At 37.9% G+C, this 17,103-nt stretch overlaps 1 protein-coding gene across 2 annotated transcripts; it reads right to left on the reverse strand.

Moving 5' to 3' along the window:
• Positions 1-348: 348 nt before the first annotated feature.
• Positions 349-9,502, reverse strand: DMRT2 (doublesex and mab-3 related transcription factor 2). Of its 2 annotated transcripts, XM_075597287.1 has the most exons (4): positions 9,170-9,502; positions 7,316-7,866; positions 4,636-4,738; positions 358-1,925 (listed from the first exon to the last, which is right to left on the reverse strand). In XM_075597287.1, the coding sequence occupies exons 1-4, from the start codon at positions 9,216-9,218 to the stop codon at positions 886-888; spliced, it is 1,743 nt and encodes a 580-aa protein (XP_075453402.1). In that variant the 5' UTR covers positions 9,219-9,502; the 3' UTR covers positions 358-885. The 2 variants fall into 2 exon arrangements, with proteins under 2 accessions (XP_075453412.1, XP_075453402.1); XM_075597297.1 differs by lacking the exons at positions 7,316-7,866; positions 9,170-9,502 and adding an exon at positions 2,347-2,428 and having other exon boundaries at positions 349-1,925; positions 4,636-4,703.
• Between the last annotated feature and the right edge of the window lie 7,601 nt (positions 9,503-17,103).

The raw sequence follows: 17,103 nt of genomic DNA on the forward strand, positions 1-17,103 counted from the left end.
GTGTGTGTGTGTGTGTGTGTGTGTGTGTGTGTGTGTGTGTGTGTGTGTGTGTGTGTGTGTGTGTCCCTTTTGTTAGCAGCCCATCGTATTTCTCCCTCTAGAGCAATAGCTGCAATCACATAAGGGATTAATAGCATATATTGAGTTAATTTAAAATGTCCTTTTTACGATTAAATGCTTTTGGAACTGATGCTTTTTTTCTGTGGGGGGGGGGAGCTGAATATGAAAGGAATCGAGATTTCTGAGCTGAAATGTAAAACAATGGTGATTGTCAGATGGGTTATCATTTATTGTTGTAATGTGGGATTCCCATTAAAACAGTTTCCAAACGCATTTAATGAAAGTATAAATAATAATAGGACTTAAAACACATCAAATTTACTTTAAATAAGTCATGCTTCAATTATGTCTTTCTATAAGACTAGAACAATATAAAACAAATCTATATCCTGCCATTACTCGTCTATGGCTCTTGCTGAACCCCGGAGTGAATACTGAAGCCAAATCCTGTGAGTTTATACTGTATTTATACTGCTTTTAATAAGGTCAAGCATGCATTATTTCGTAAGTGAAAATGATGCAAAAAGAATAAAGAAAAATGTAACCATTTCATTTTATTATATATTTATATTTATATATATATATATATATTGTTCCAAATGCAAGTATTTTACAATTGTTCACATATGCAGATCATATTTTTGTTTACATTTAAATATTTTTTATTTTTACAGGAGAGAAGCAACATGCAAATGTATATACATTATATAAAACGGTCATGTACTGTACATCACAAAAGTCACAGGGCAAACCTTCCAAATGAAAGATTGCTGAGTGTTCACAGAATGCAGGGACTTGTCCGATTAGCACAAGAGAAGGGGTGGTTCACTGATTTAAACGTGACACTGTGGTGGAGGGCCTCTTGAGAATTGCTTCTACAGAAAACGGTAGTGGTTCATTCACTGAAAGTTTTGTCCCTGCCTCTTTGCCTAAGAAAAAGTCCTTGCTGTATCTATCAATGGTGAATTTATACTTTTGATTTTCCTTGGAGGAGCATTCTCTCAATTTCTTTGATGGTTCTTCGTAGGGGTCTTTGACATAGGGGGTTTTCAGCTCTGGCAAGGATTTCTCAAGGTGTGCATGCTGAAATAATGAGTGGAAAGGGCTGTATTTTAATGACAGAGGCTGCTTTGTGCCTTCTTTACTTACTTTGCTCATTAGGCTGTCAGGTGGAGGTAACTGGTCCTTGTTAGAAAGCTGAGGGAAGTTCCTTTGTGGTGGTGAAAACGCAGATCTTTCCCCGGTGTCCTGCGGGAGGCTGCGGAGTTCACTTTGACCTGAATGATGATGTAAGAGTGGGTTTTCCATTTTGGGTGGTGCCAAGTCATGCTCTGGAGCCTGGCATTCCATGGCTGGTGTGGACTTGTCATAGTTTGACCCAGGCTTCAGAGCCTGCATAGCAGTAGCATTTAAAAGGCACTGCTGGTAGAGAAGAGCATCACTGATAGGACCACTCTTTGGCCACACCAGGAACCTTGAAGGCATGGGATATTGTCTATAGGTTGTGGCCACGCTGACGTTGGAAGAAATCAGTTCCACGTTCCCTGATCCTGAATACTGCATGGTGAGATCAAGGCAAGTGGGCAGGAAATTGCAGAAGTCCTTACTAGGGGCATCAGCTTGTGAAGGCCCATAGGCAGTTTTGTAAGAATTGAACTCTGCAGCATGCACCATACGGTTGGGTAAAAAAAGGCCGGCAGCTTGAGTGGCTTCCAGCATCTCTCTCTCCTTGTACTCTCTCTCCAGCATAATGTTCTCCAGCTCCTTATCAGCAAAGGCCCGTCTCTTCCTCATCCTGTCACTTACGGGGCCTGGCAAGGGGGAATTCGCCCCCATGTAGGGATCTGCTGGAACTGGCCGGTAACCTGCAATCACAAGTTATTTATTAGGTCGGTTGCCTGATAACCAAAGGAAAACACGATATCCTAACCAAAAATAATACGTGAGTTGTATGAAACTTTCATTAGCTTAATGGAGGAAGGGGGGGGGGGGCTTTCTAACCAATATAAATGTAATATTTAAGGACTTGATCCTTAAATAATGTATTCCTTATTTAATGACATGTTTCGGCTATCACACTCTAAAGCTGCATTGATTGATTGATTTAATATACTATGAAATGGGACATATATAATAAACAGCGAATAAGCCAAGAGGGAGCCTGGACTTCAAAGAGAAACACACGTGGATGCTGGAGTTCTGTGATGCTACTTCTCATACAGTTAAACAGCGGCTTCTTTTTTTATTCCTCTGTCATACATAGGGGCAGGAAACATAGCTATATACCTAGGATTGATGCCATTTCTATTTCCTAGAGACGAATCATAATGTACAAAGTGTTACAGATGATAGGAAACTCGAAGGGTAACTAGGAGAAAAGAAAAAAAGACAGATAGTTAAGACAGTGTAAAGAAGATGAAATGAAGGAAAGGGCTTAGGGAAAGTTTAAAAGGTGAAGCAAATGACCATCCCAATAAAATATAATGAAATATGGGTTTTTGTATTTATAGACAAACCACAATTTGCAACAAACCCATGATCAAAAGTAACCCGAATGATGTCAGAGGGGGAGGCGATGCAGGCCCATTTGGCAACGAAAGAGTTAATTAATTGAGCTGAATTTCTCATTCTCATCAGTAGGAAAACGATTGATAAAAATGTCCATTTTTAGAACGAAACTGTAATGCTGCGATCACGTCATTATCTTGTGAACAACTGCACAATTCTAGTGCAACAGGTTGCTTTAAGAGCAGAGTCATTTGCAAGGGAAATAAAAATGCAGTCATTTTACTAAATTGCAAATGTTTTTTTTAAAGATAGGTGTGTATCTTTTTCGGAGGGGGTGAGGGGGTGGAAAGACCATGATGGTTTTTTTTAAGCCTACTTTTTAGTCAAATCTTTAGTGTTTTGGTTATACTTGAGTGATTGGTTATTAATCCTACTAACTTTCATTTTCATTGCAGTATTTGTGTAAGCTCATCAGACTTTACTAGAGTGGAATGCTATTAATGTGATATATATATATATATATATATCTCTCAGGTCAGTCAATTGGGTGGGTGCAGATCCTATATAATGAAATAGGCAATATGATACCGTGTTGACGAATATCAAAGGCAGCACTCCAATGGTTGGTCAAAAAAATATATTGTAATTAACAAGACATCATTCCAACGTGGTGATGTGATTACAGAGTGAACATGAACACATAAATAATGCTTAACATACGATAAGATTGCCTCCCTCTATGGGAGAGGCAATCCTATTGTATGTTAAGCATTATTTAATCATTGGTATGTGTTGCACCTGTTTGTTATAGGTCTTTGCAGGTATTGATGTGTTCATGTTCACTCTGTAATCACATCACCTGGATAAAGGTCCCGCACGTGGACCGAAACATTGGAATGATGTCTTGTTAATTACAATATATATTTTTGACCAACCATTGGAGTTCTGCCTTTGATATTCGTCAACACGGTATCCTATTGCCTATATATATATGTATATGTATGTGTATGTGTATGTGTACGTGTATGTGTATGTGTATATGTATATGTATATATAATATATAATATATATTTTAAAAAATGATATAGTTTCTGTAGTGTATTTCAGGCGGGTATTGATCAATATTGAGTAATAGATGATGCTCACCTGCAAACTAGTGTAACACTATATCCGGGCCAATTATGTATACATAAATTTCACAAAGACAGAATCATTCTAAATAAACTCTCTTATATAAGCAATCTGGTGAATGGATTCCCTAACACTGTTTTTTTCTGGAGGTGGTAAACAGTAATAATGTGACTCCAATATATGAACTATGATTATATGTTTATAATGTTCATCTCTATTGTTAAACACAGTAGAATAAAACCTGGCACACAAAATCAATAAAAATAAACCAAAAATAAGGCCTCCAGCTCAGTAGTAGAACATCTCTCACAACTCGATAAGAAGTATGCATGAAAATACCAACACTCTAACATACAATTTAATAAATACAGTAAACAAAACAGCCACAATACCGACGTTTCGGTCCTAGAATCAAAACCCTGATAAAGGTCTGATTCCAGGACCGGTATTATGGCAGTTTCTCACAGAATGTATTTACATTTATTTTTTTAGAGTCCCCTGCTTGTTTGCTGATATTTCCATCTATCTATTGTTATGGTTTTTTTTTAATTGATTACCTACTGTAATTGCATAATAATTTCAATGGAGAAAAATGTTTTATATAATTAAAAACTAGAAAGCTGTATACTGTTTAATTACTTTGTTTAGACATCAAGAAAGGGATGACTGCTATAAAATAAATAAATTAATATGATGTATATTTCCTAAAAAATAATTATTAATTAATGGTTAATTGTTGTAGTATACAGTGTATTGTAATGTTCTGGTCTGCGGCCTAATCGATAAAATAATGCTTTATTGCTTTACTTAACATAAGACTTTATCTGTGCCGGACAAAAATCCTAGAGAAATACACGAAGGCAGTGGAGTAGTAGCAAGTATGGAATTAAAACTGACAGTAATAGACCTGAAAATCAAATGTTAGCCATGTATTACCTTCAAGAATGCTCTTAGCCAGCAGACTCGGTGTTCTAATGTGCCTCTGATAAATTGTTTTCCTCTCTGTAATATTTTGTTTTCCTGACAGACCTTTCTTATCCTGAAAAATAAATAGAACATTTCACACACATTATATATATATAAACAGTGACACAATCGTTTCTAAATGATATCAGTCCCTAGTCCAGTGTTGACAAAAAACACGCCTTCAATCATCTCATTTAGGAAAGATAAATACAGATTTTGTTTTAAATGTAAACCCATCATACAGCGAACAGGAATCAAGTGACTTAACCTACAGTAAACACAATAAAAAAAAAGTCATGTGGATATTTATGAGTTTCAACATAAAATAGCCTCACTTCATTTAGATGTTTAGATAAAAAACAAAGGGCATTTTTTTCTTCACAGTAGTGGTTTAACATTTCTGTTTTAGTCTGGCACAACAGGGGAAAAACTCATATGCCCCTGGATTCTCCTGCAAACTTCTCTGCGGGACAGAACTGTGTTACACTCCCAAGCCATCTGCCAGTGACACCATGTACAGTGCAGCGCTGAATTCTCACTGGTAGTCTGTTTCTCTACCACTTCTGGGCTGTTAGTTCTGCCACATCTAACAGAAGGTTGCTGCTGTTCCTGATGACACATAATTGCAGGGCAGCTGACACTGCTACATTAACTACAGTGCTTTCTGGGCATTGCAACTACTGTAAAAAGCAAAATAATGCCATGAGTAAAAATGCTTCTGTTGCACTGAGAAGTGAGGAATGTTAATAATAATGTGTTGGTAGGACAGCAGCATTTTAATGCTGTGTTATAGATCTTGATTAAATGAAATACACTGCTTTAGAACTGAGTTTCCACAATATTGTGCAATGCCCCACTTATTAAAAGAAAGATTGAGTGTGCGTTGTCAATATGCGTCTGAATGACAAGTGTTTTACTGTAGGTATGTGTTTCTGCAGGGTAATATAGACACAAGTGTGTAATGAATGCATCAACACACCCCAAAGGTATATGTGTGTGTTTGTGTATTTACTCACGAAGCTGTGGAGTTTTTTCTTTATTATAAAGAAACAATGAACTTGTTGAGGAATCGCCTACTTGTACAAATGAAACGTTAAAACTAAAGTTGTAGATGCAGAAAACGTAATGGGGCTTTGTCATTTGGGATTCACTAGAACTGATCTTGTCCTACATACGTGTCCAGTGGGGCGGTATCTGCGATAACTATACGCCGGTAGTTTAAGTGAGAACCTGGGACACTCATTATAGACCAGATAAATATTAGTCTAACAAATGTATGCCTAATTAGTCCCAACAAGTAAAATACAGCCTGCCAAGGCGTAAGAGGGCTGAATGACACTTGATACACAAAACATGTGTAACAAATGTAGTCATTCAAGAAATGCTGGAAGAGGCATTAAGGGTCATTTATAGAAATACAACAACAAACTAAATGGATAACGAATTCAGACTGGAAATGCATGTAACCGACCAGGCAGTGTAATTTCACATTATATTATTTATATGCTATTTCAACATCCCGGACAATACGACAATAAATAGGAGAGTGACTTTCCTTGGGATATTATCCATAAACTGAAGCTAACGTTTTGACTAAACTCACGATTTCCTCCCCTGAACATATTCTATATTGCCTGGATGCTACCATACATGATTACAGTACATCTTGGAGTATTTAGGTTGGGTTTCAGAAACTTTGCCTTCATGTTTTGACTTAGCTAACCCACTGTAATAAATAACATTCGGTATCTTGTATTTAAGAGTGTTTTTTCTCCAATGCATTTTGTTGCATGTTTATCATCAGTGGACATCCATACTATTACTTCCTTCCTATGCACAGTATGTGTTGTATATATTACAATATAAAACTATATGTCGTTTCTAAAAGTAAATAAAGAGTACTTTGGGGTAGCTGCAACGAAGTTTATTTTGTGATAGTTTGGGTATTAATTCGAGTCTGTTTAAATGAGACAAAGGTATCCCTGATCACATACTCCTGTACCATATATGGATTCCTCGAGGCTGTAAGATATGTTTATCTGACTAGATAATGCTTTGTACGGAATGTGATGTCTTTTCCACTACGTGCCCTGGATATAGACATTTTTTAATCCTATGAGAAGGAAGAACAAAATAAAACGCAGCAATGTGTGAACCTTTAATAAGTCTCCTCATGTGTAGGAGAATATCGGTACTGGGACACTACAGTGGGAGACGTCAAGTGATCCCGGCATGGGCAACAGTTAGTTACTGGTCAAAAACAAAATCATTCCTGTCTAATAAGAAGTGAATAACCCCACATGATTTAAAAATGAGAAATCACAGGAGAGATTGTTAAACTAACTCAATAGGCCAGGTACGTACATTCACTACTTTCCCTGGATCAATAACCATATACATCTAATATAATTACACCCCCACCCCCCTTATAGAATTAAGGAAAAGTTTATACTAGAGGGATATAAGTCTTTCTTCAGCCTCAAAACCTGGGGTTTATGTATTACAGCATCCAGGCTGCAAAACGATTATTTCCTACGAGACCTTTTTTTCCTTGTTAACATTGGTGCCGTTTTCACATGAAGCTGGGGGACTTGGATACATGCTTTCTTATACCCCTGTGCTGGGTTACCACCTGCAGCTTGCCACTCACCTCAGTCGCCTGCTGTCTCCTGAGGGCCACCTGTGCTGCCATGACCCTCTGCCTCTCCACCACCAGCAGGCAGTTAGCACACTGGCAGTCTCTCCAGCGGCAGAAGCGCTTGTGGCCCTTCAGGCAGGACACCACCCCGTGGTTCCTGCACCGGGCACACTTGGGGGTCCTGCTCAGCTTCCTCTGCTCCCCTCCTTTCTCCGCGGGCTTCTGCTGCTGTTGCAGCTTGCTGGTGGGGGCCTCCTCGTCCCCCTCGTGGTCCTCTTCCTCCTCCTCCTCATCCTCTGGCTCCCCTGTCCTGAAGCAGGGCTCAGCCTGCCCATCACTCTCCATCTCCAGGCTCTCCACGTCTATCTCAGAGTCCCCGGCCAGCGAGGAGGAGTATGAGGACTGGGGAGAGGAAGAAGAGGAGAGGGAAGAGGAAGGGGCAACTGCTGCCTGCACCTCATACATCTCCGGCTCCCCTCTCTGGTTCCTGAGCCCGGACTCTACTACTCCTTCGCTCTCCCCTTCTTCTTCTCCTCCTCTCTCCTTTGCTTCTTTTTCGTTCACTGCAGGAACAAACGGAGCACTTTATACCCTTTGTCTGAATTATGGAATGAATATATATATATATTACACTTGTTTGTTATTTATTTGGGTGAAAATAATTAACCTCTGTTCTGTATATACAATAAACGTCCCCTTTGTTGCCTGACACAACTCATTTCTGTGGTGTGTGTATATAAGAAGCCGAATGTATAAACTATATACATATGTATTGCTTTAAGTAGCAGAACAAATATATTGTATTCACATTGTATACATATAATAACATCTTTGTGCCCGTGTTGGTGCAAGAAAAGTCATGTTTGGATAGATAGATAGATAGATAGATAGATAGATAGATAGATAGATAGATAGATAGATAGATAGATAGATAGATAGATAGATAGATAGATCGATAGATAGATAGATAGATAGATAGATAGAACTTTTTCTGTTGACATAAAACAAATGATTCTTCTATAATGATTATTAATTTCCAAGTAAAGTTATCTATATAGCTATCATTGTCCTTTTCCCTACAAAATGTGATATATAGTTAAAGTGAATTTCTGACCCGTCATGTTTTGTCCAATTTTGTCATTCGCAGGAATCCTATTAGATTATTTATATGTCATACTTGAGTTTATTACATTTCGCTTGTCTCTATAATTACCAAGACCTAAAAATGCTTAAATTAACCTGCTTCGTATTTATTTAGCCAGCAGGACAAAACACATATTAAAGTCTGTGACATTTATTTACATGTGGTCTGCAGAAATTATAAACACATGTCGAACCTCAACCTACACTCCGCAATCCATTCATGTAGGGAGCTTTGTAGGGTTTTGCTTTTAATGCTCAATTATTATTTATTTATTTATGCCACACCTTGTTTCTTACAGATAAACCATCCCAACTAAATGTAAATAAAATAAAAAAAATACCACCCAAAAGTGGTGCAATTCAGGGGTAAATTAATGAGATTCTTCCTTGGTACATCTGAAGCACTGAAGCAATGTTGTATAGTTTTGCCCCTGCATTGCATCAGTTTTGCGTTTATACTATGCTGAGCACATATCCCATACTGTATGTGCTCAGAAATGTGTTAACCTTGAAAAACCCCAAAGTATTAAATCTGACAGAAAACAAATAGGTAAATGGTAGACCAAGTCACCCAACAACACAATCACACAGTGAGCCTCAGTCCATATTCAGTTCGGGCTATAACCGATACATCCCTTCACTGGTCACTTTGCAATGCAGGACATTTGGAGAAAACGATCTACCCATCATAACAAGATCACAACCATGTGGGCTGCAACTTACCACAACTCGGCTGGGGCGGGAGACCAGTAAGTGGTTTTGAAGACAGCATCCACTGACAGAGACCCACAGGGGGAAAAAACAAATCAGTGGCTAGGTAAGGTCAGCCAGTGCAGGTCCTCCTTGGGGGGGGGGGGGTGTAGGCAGACACTCCCCTGTGCTGTCTACAGGGCAGATAGGTGGAGAGGTTGATCTGTTTGTTGCGCTTTCCCTATATCCAGGTAGATGTGGCATTAAACCCGCTGGGAGGGTGAGTCAGGCAGAGGGAGGGAGAGAGAGGTGAGGTCTGTCTCCCAGCAGTTGTTTGCTTGCTGAGTGCAGGCAGCGGATCTGCAAGCTTTAATAGGTCTCTGAGAGGCACTGCACACTCTGCATAATCTGAGTCAGGGCTAAACCAGCTGCCACGCTGATTGGTTGATGGGACAGGCTGGGCGAGCTATGATTGGCTAAAGGCAATAACCAAGCCCTACTTTCCCCAGTGCACGCCCACTGGTATTTACTAGTGTGCAGAAATGCCAGTGCTACTTACAGCTGGTCACTTTTATTATAGTTATCATCACTATCCCTGCTCAGCTTATCACTTACATGATTTTATTTGATTTTTTTTATTTTTTATTAAAGAAGGTAGAGAGCAATGTAGAGGGCTGTATTGTAAACAAATCTTCCAGACTGCAATCCATGATGAGGACAAAGAAAAATAAAAGGTGGAAAAACAAAACAAAAAAACAAAACAAACAAAAGAAAGTCCATCTCATCCAGATAAAACAGACTTGTTCAGGGTTTGCAAAAAAAAAAAGAGTTATTGTGGATACTGTACTTAACTCGGTCTGCAGTTCCGTTTCAATGTCTAAAATGAGTTGTTTTACAGAAAATAGACGCTCGAATGAAAAGGATGGCTTGTTTTTTGTAAATAGTGGGTGTTGCATGGCAATTGTAAATCTGATTGAAAATGGTTGTTATTTTTCCCTGCAGGCAGCTTTATGGTATTGTGCTGCAATAAATTCGTTGTTTATATAAGTCTTCTATATTACACTGGGTTGTTTACGACGCTATACATGTATAATGTCAAATAGACTGTTTTTATAAAAAAAAAAAACAATCTCATTCAATCCCTACACTAATTCCAAAGCTAAATATGCATCTGATCTTGTTTCTCTTATATGAAGTCCCCGCAATGTGCATCCCCACTAATAGTAGATTCGTACAATCTATATCCCAACTTTGATCATTTTAATTGTAATATTATGGGGGGGGGGGGGGGGGGTTTAAAGATCACATCCAAGTATTTACCCAACTCTGCTCCCCAAAGTCACTATATGTACAAATAATACCAAAATGTAATGTCAAATGCTGCACAGACGGGAACAACGTTACTACACATTTCAGTATAATCATTTTGGAAATGAAAAATCATGGAATATTTGTGTTATTTAGGATACAATATGCATTGTTCCGTGATCAATGTAAATGTGTTTACAGTATTTGAGCCTGTCAATTTTTTATTGCACAAACCATTTTTTTTTTACCAACCACCTTGCTTGTATTCACATATTTAAATGAGTAAATCCTTACATACAAAACCTCTCTATACATAGCATCCTCTTTTCTGGAACAAAGACACCTTATTTTCATACGTAAATAATTCAATCCAATTCCCACAAAATGTAAGTATGTGTATATATATATATAAAATAGATGTTGATTTTAGAAGCACCAATATGCAGAATATGCACCACGCCACGTGTACATTATATTTAAAATAACTTTGGATGTCTTAAAAAGTTTATTTTCTCGCATACTGTAATAATGACACGTATACCCTTTTCAATTGCATCTTCACATGTTTTTTTTTTGTCTTCATTTTAACCAAACTTAATATATTTGACGAAACCTCAGCAACTTATATACATTACCAATCCACTCTTGTTTCCCACCTAAAATTAAAATAAATAAATAAAAAGACTTTAGTGGAGATCAATCACAGTACATTTAAACTTTACACTCTTTGATGGTCATCAGTAAGAAATCACTCTGTCAGCAAAACAAGTTTACCGATAAAGAGTGAAATACGTTGTTTCTATATAATGTTACAACAAATAAATAAGATCTGCATTCCCTGAACTGGAATGACTTTAGATAATCGTTATCTGAAAGAGAAAACATTTCAGCCCACAATGTTGGGTTGTGTACAGTAAACTGCGCTCTCTCAGGGCAGCAGAAGCTGCTCGCCGGGCTCCTGAGCTATGCAGAGCTAGCTGGTCTCAGCACTGATGTGAAACTGACATTGGAACAGAGCCATGCCCTTTTATTGCACACAATACATGTATGTGCCATGACTAATAATAGCAGCAATCAATGCAGAGTTACAAAAGAACTCTTCCCCATACCAATGTAAATGGTCTGGGACCATTAATGCATCAAGTGTAGAGATGCAAGTAGGAGTTGGATTACAATAAGCTAAAGTGATGTTCCTCCATCTCCAGAGTGCCTTATTGCTTTGCTACTCACATGGTGAAAGCATCTCATACTTGACGGCTAAATATCACACATTGGTGCATGTCAGCATATTATACTGCAGGTGTCAAAGCGCATCGTAATTATTTTGTAAGCAAGAGGTTAGTTGTACTGTATATCCAGCCACAGTGAAATGTGATTTCATCGTTATGGCTTTTCTATGACTTTATCGCTATGACCATTAACCATTAACTTTAACCCAGCAAAATATACAACAATGAGCATGCCAAAGAATCCATAGTTTTCTGTAACCCAGAAAGAGAAAATAGATAGTCGTATAATAAACTGTGATTCAGCACGGATCAACGTAAGGGAAATGCCCCTGAAAAAAAAAAACATATTTCAGAACTGATTTTGTAGTATTTTCGCATTAATCGTTATAAATTCGACATTGTTTGATGCAATTTCGCAGCATGTATTAGTTGGTTAAATAATGTCATGCTTTAACATAAACTTATGCCACTACTGTAATGTAATATTTACATATCTGACCTTTTAAGTCAGTGCTTAATAATACGCGTTAGGTAGAAAAAAACTCATATCAATGAATTAATAGTACTGCGGCTACAAATCGTTACATTCATTGTCATGCTATAAAAAGAGAGTTACATCCGGCATGATGACACCTTATGTGTATTGTGATGTTCTTATGGTATCATTTGCTGATATTGTAATGGAATCTGTGAAATCTTATCTCCATTTTTGTTCTTGGTGAAAAATATCACATGTTACCCCTTCAAGTGAGTAATATGCATATATATATATATATAAACGTTTGTATAAAGAAGCGCAGGATACAAATATACAAACTTGAAGCGTTGGGCAACATTATAGGTCAGATTTACGTATTGTAATGTGGTTTATTAATTTATGCAAGCTAGTATGTACATATACACACACACATACACACACATTAATAAAGGCAATCCTGCTTTGAGAGGAACATGCAATTTAATGGGAACATGGTACTTAAATATTTATGTTCTATTTGAGCTATGTTATCAATTGAACCTGGATGAAGATGCAAACTTAATAATATAAAGAAGATTATTATTATTATTATTTTGGTTGCATTTCTTCGAAAACCGTTGTCACTTTCTCAGTGTACCTCACATTATTAGTCATTTGCAGAAGTGGTATTAGAAAGTAGTGGTATACTGTCTGGTTTCAGCCAAATAATGAGCACAACTCTATGAACTTATGAACTTGCACCACAGGTATATGATTAAATTAAGGGGAGGGGGGGGGGGAGGGTCGATACATTTTAATACACATGCTGTGTAATTGAAAACATGAGAGTTCAGGTTAGTCAAATAAAAAAAAGTGTTGGTTCTCCTTAAACTGCATATCTGTTTGTGTATCTTCTTTACTATCAGGGATGATACAAAGTCCATGTGTATTACGAAATGCACAGCAATAAAAATACTGTAATCAATGCATATTATGTAACAGTGTCCCTCTATTCTCACCCAGCGTTTGTTTGTAGTATGTGTTGTGCATGTCACAATGGGAATCTGTTGTTTTTGTATTATATATTTACATACCGTACTAGTGACATTGCTATTTCTCATAGCTACTGTACAATCTCCTGGGAGTAAAAAAAACAAGTTCCGGAGAATGACTTTCTTCTGCAAAAGACAACTCGTGTCAACAGTTTAATTCAAAAGAGGGCTAAAAAATGACAATGGGGAGTATGTATTGTTAGCCCTGCGGCTGGTAAAGTTTAAACATAATGAAGTGCTTTATTGAAAGACAGCTATAACCTCTGCCGAGACTGTTTTTCACTTGAGGTCAGTCTAGTGCACAAGAAATGTTTCAGTTTTAGTCCCGAAAAAATGTATGTATCTGTATCTCTCCCTCTGCCTATCTCTCCCTCTCTCCCTCTCCCTCTCTCTATCTCTCTCTATGGGGCCGATGCAGTAACTTGCGAGAAGGCTGAATTTGGCTGTTTTATTGCGAGATTGGCATGTAGTATGCAGTTGATGGCGGTATGTGTGCGAGTTACCTGAAAAACGGCATATGCAATTGTTGCCGGAAATCAAGCGCTGGCGGGGTGGCGAGAATGGCTATTTCGCCATATTAAGCAGCACGCAGAATGCAGTAGATGCCGAGTAAGATCTCGGGAGTGCGCGGGAGAAACTCCTTGCGAGAAAAGCGCCAAAAAGCTGCGGCACCAACAAGCAGGCGAGAGCCGAAAATTTCAGCTGCTAGTGACATTGTTGTGTCATTGTACTGTTGCTGCTGGCAGCGCAGCTTCAATTGTATTACATGTCATTCAGAACCTGTTACATGTGTTGTTTATAATAAAATACATTATTAATGTTAGCCAAAGGTGTCTGTCTTGTGAATGACAAGAAGCAGGTATGTTCCTAAAACTATCTATTGAGGGACAGCGCTGTGAAAGCCTTGCTAATGTCACTAGCAGCAAGAAACACACTGCTGTGAGTAACAGAATGTAAGGTCAAACTATCATGAGGTGATTTTTTCATGTTCAAAAGTTGCCGCCAAATTCTTCTTCAATACAGATGCATGAAGTGATTCCCCACTTGCTGCATGCACGGGTTACAGTACACACAGCAACTCACTGACATGTACTATAAGCTTTGCAACAGAGTCCAACACACAGACAGAAATGTACATGAAATGTCACAAGTCACATGCACACATGTATCACCTCTTCACGTGTCAAAGAACAGAAGACACAACTGAAGCACTGCACCAGCTATGTTTCCAAAAGTATCTAATGAGGGACAGCAGTAAAAGGTTTGCTAATGTCAGTATCAGCAAGACAGTCACTACCGTGAGTAACTGAAAGCTTTAAGCAAGAAGGAGGTTTTTTTTACTTATGTGCAGAGGTTGACGCCACATTCAAGTGAAATCCGGATACATGCAGTCATCCGCCACTGACTGCAGGAACTCGCAACATGTGCAACTCACCATTGTATCTCACAATCGCTATTTACTGCATTTAGCGGCAAATTCCCGCCAAACACAGGAGATTTAAGCGCGCTGCCGACACACACATATCGCAAGTTACTGCATCGGCCCCTATATCTCTCTATCTCTCCCTCTCTTTATCTCTCGCTATCTATCTATCTCTCTCTCTGTATGGAGAGAGAGAGAGAGGGAGATGGAGAGGGAGAGGGAGATGGAGAGGGAGAGAGATGGAGAGGGAGAGAGATGGAGAGGAAACTGCAGAGTCAGAGATATAAAGATATCTACAGAAAGATGCACCATGGGCCCCTATTCATACAATGCATCTCCCCAGTGCTGGTGAAAACTTAAGACAAAAATTGTTCAGCACAGAAGAGAAGCTTCACAGTATGTTGAATAAGGGCTTGGCAGAGAGAAAGAAAACCATGGATTTTCTTACCAATAATCAGTAGCGGGATTTCCAACAATAGTAATCTATTGAACACAATGATTTTTATGTAAATGAAAAATAAGTTTGTATATATATTTATATATATATAAAATCAAAAAATAAATAGATGATACCGTTCTGTGGCTAACGAAATGCTTTTATTTACCTCTATACCTCTATATATATATATATATATATACAGTGTTCGACAAACCTATACATTTGCTCGCCCCGGGCGAGTGGATTTAACCCCCGGGCGAGTAAATATTGGCCCAAGCAGCACACGTTTGGTACTAGGTGGCGAGTAGATTTATTGGTGATTTGTCAACCACTGTATATATATATATATATATATATATATATATATATATATATATATATATATATATACACACACACATACACACACACACATTTATACAACATTTGGAAAAGACAGGGACTCAGAAATTATAAATAATAAATGAAAAATCATCTTTATTCCATAGATCAATGTTTCAGTTCTATTGCATGACCTTACTCGTTCTCAAGATATTTATATATATGTGAATACTTGTTTGATATAGTAGCCTCATTCATTTAATTCAGTAGTTTTCCATTACAATACCATTTTTGGCCTAGAACTCAGCTATTTTGTACTTTGCAAATTTGCATAGTCTCAGATGTTATTAATTGAGATTTATCACAAACAGCAAAACCCTTTCACAATCACAGTGTCAGTCATCAATGTTTAGCTCCATTAAGCAGTCATGTTAAAAAGCAGGTTGGTGACGATTATTGTGTCCTTAGATGGGGCATTGTGTGCTTAAAAGTCTATACATTGTTAAACTCATTAGCCATCTCATCCTGTGCTATGTATATGCACAGCTATATGATTTGTCCTCCCAACGTAAGTAAGTTTGGGAGCCAATTTAAAATCAAAGAACAGCCCAAGTGCTAAATTGCTCGCAGCTGCAAAACAGGATTGAATCTAAATTGCCAGAAAGTCGCTGGATATCTTGTAGAAAATATAATGTATCTGTACTGTACATTGGAGTCATTTAAAAAAAAACACGACATTTTGAAGCCTTAAATGAGCAATCCATGCAATATCCTACATGTGGGTTTTTTTTTTCCTTTTAAATAAATCAGTTTAGTGGTATTAGATTATAAGGCAGGTTTTAGCACACTTCCCCAGCGAGATCTTTGCAGCACTTTCCTGTTTGTCATCATTTGTTGCCAATATTCCCAGCCATTTGAGCTGCAAAGTGTAACAATAGATGATGGTACCTTAGTAATATCAGCATAAACTGTAGCTGCTGAGTTACACAGACTGAAGGATTGAAACTGAAAGGCACCTATTTAGTGAACCCACGGAAGCAGGATCTTTGCTGATCAATCATGGGAGAACTAACCGATCAATAATTTAGGTAATTCATTTAACAATAAAGGTAATCAAAGGCTGCATATATTACAACCAAAATGTTTATCTCTCTCCCCCTCTATATATAGTACATAACTTACAAGAGTCTGTCTGTCATGTTTTCTGTCTCCTACGGCCTTTTTGCTATCCTGTCATGTTGTATGCATTGATGGAAATTTCTTTGAAATTTGTCTGATTTTTTTTAATTTCCAAAAATATTGACCCCCAAAATTTCTCCAAAACAATTTTAATCTCCATTTTATACTGTACTCTCTCATACCCAGGTTGTGTTTATTCAATTGCCCCTCAGGAGGTCTTCAAAATGTTTCTGCTAGTAATTAATCAGTATTAAATTCCACACGCTACAGGGCAGTTAATCTCAATACATCTCTCACAGGTATCTGGGTGAGATGGGAAATGACTTACAATGTACTGTAGTCTGCATCCAATTTAGGGTTGAAATGGTGCTAGGTGAATCTAGCAATATTTCTCGTATAGATGTTGTCTCCACTAATTACAATTGTTTGCTCAAAAAGGAACATTGGTATTCGTAAGAAGATCCTTGACCCCAAACTGCGTTGCTGGCTGCTTTGGCATTAAAAAGTATAATAGTCATGCTATGACCATGTTCAGCAACCTAAGAAACCTACAAATTCC

This window comes from Ascaphus truei, chromosome 1 (assembly GCF_040206685.1).
Source record: "Ascaphus truei isolate aAscTru1 chromosome 1, aAscTru1.hap1, whole genome shotgun sequence".
Taxonomy (NCBI): domain Eukaryota; kingdom Metazoa; phylum Chordata; class Amphibia; order Anura; family Ascaphidae; genus Ascaphus; species Ascaphus truei.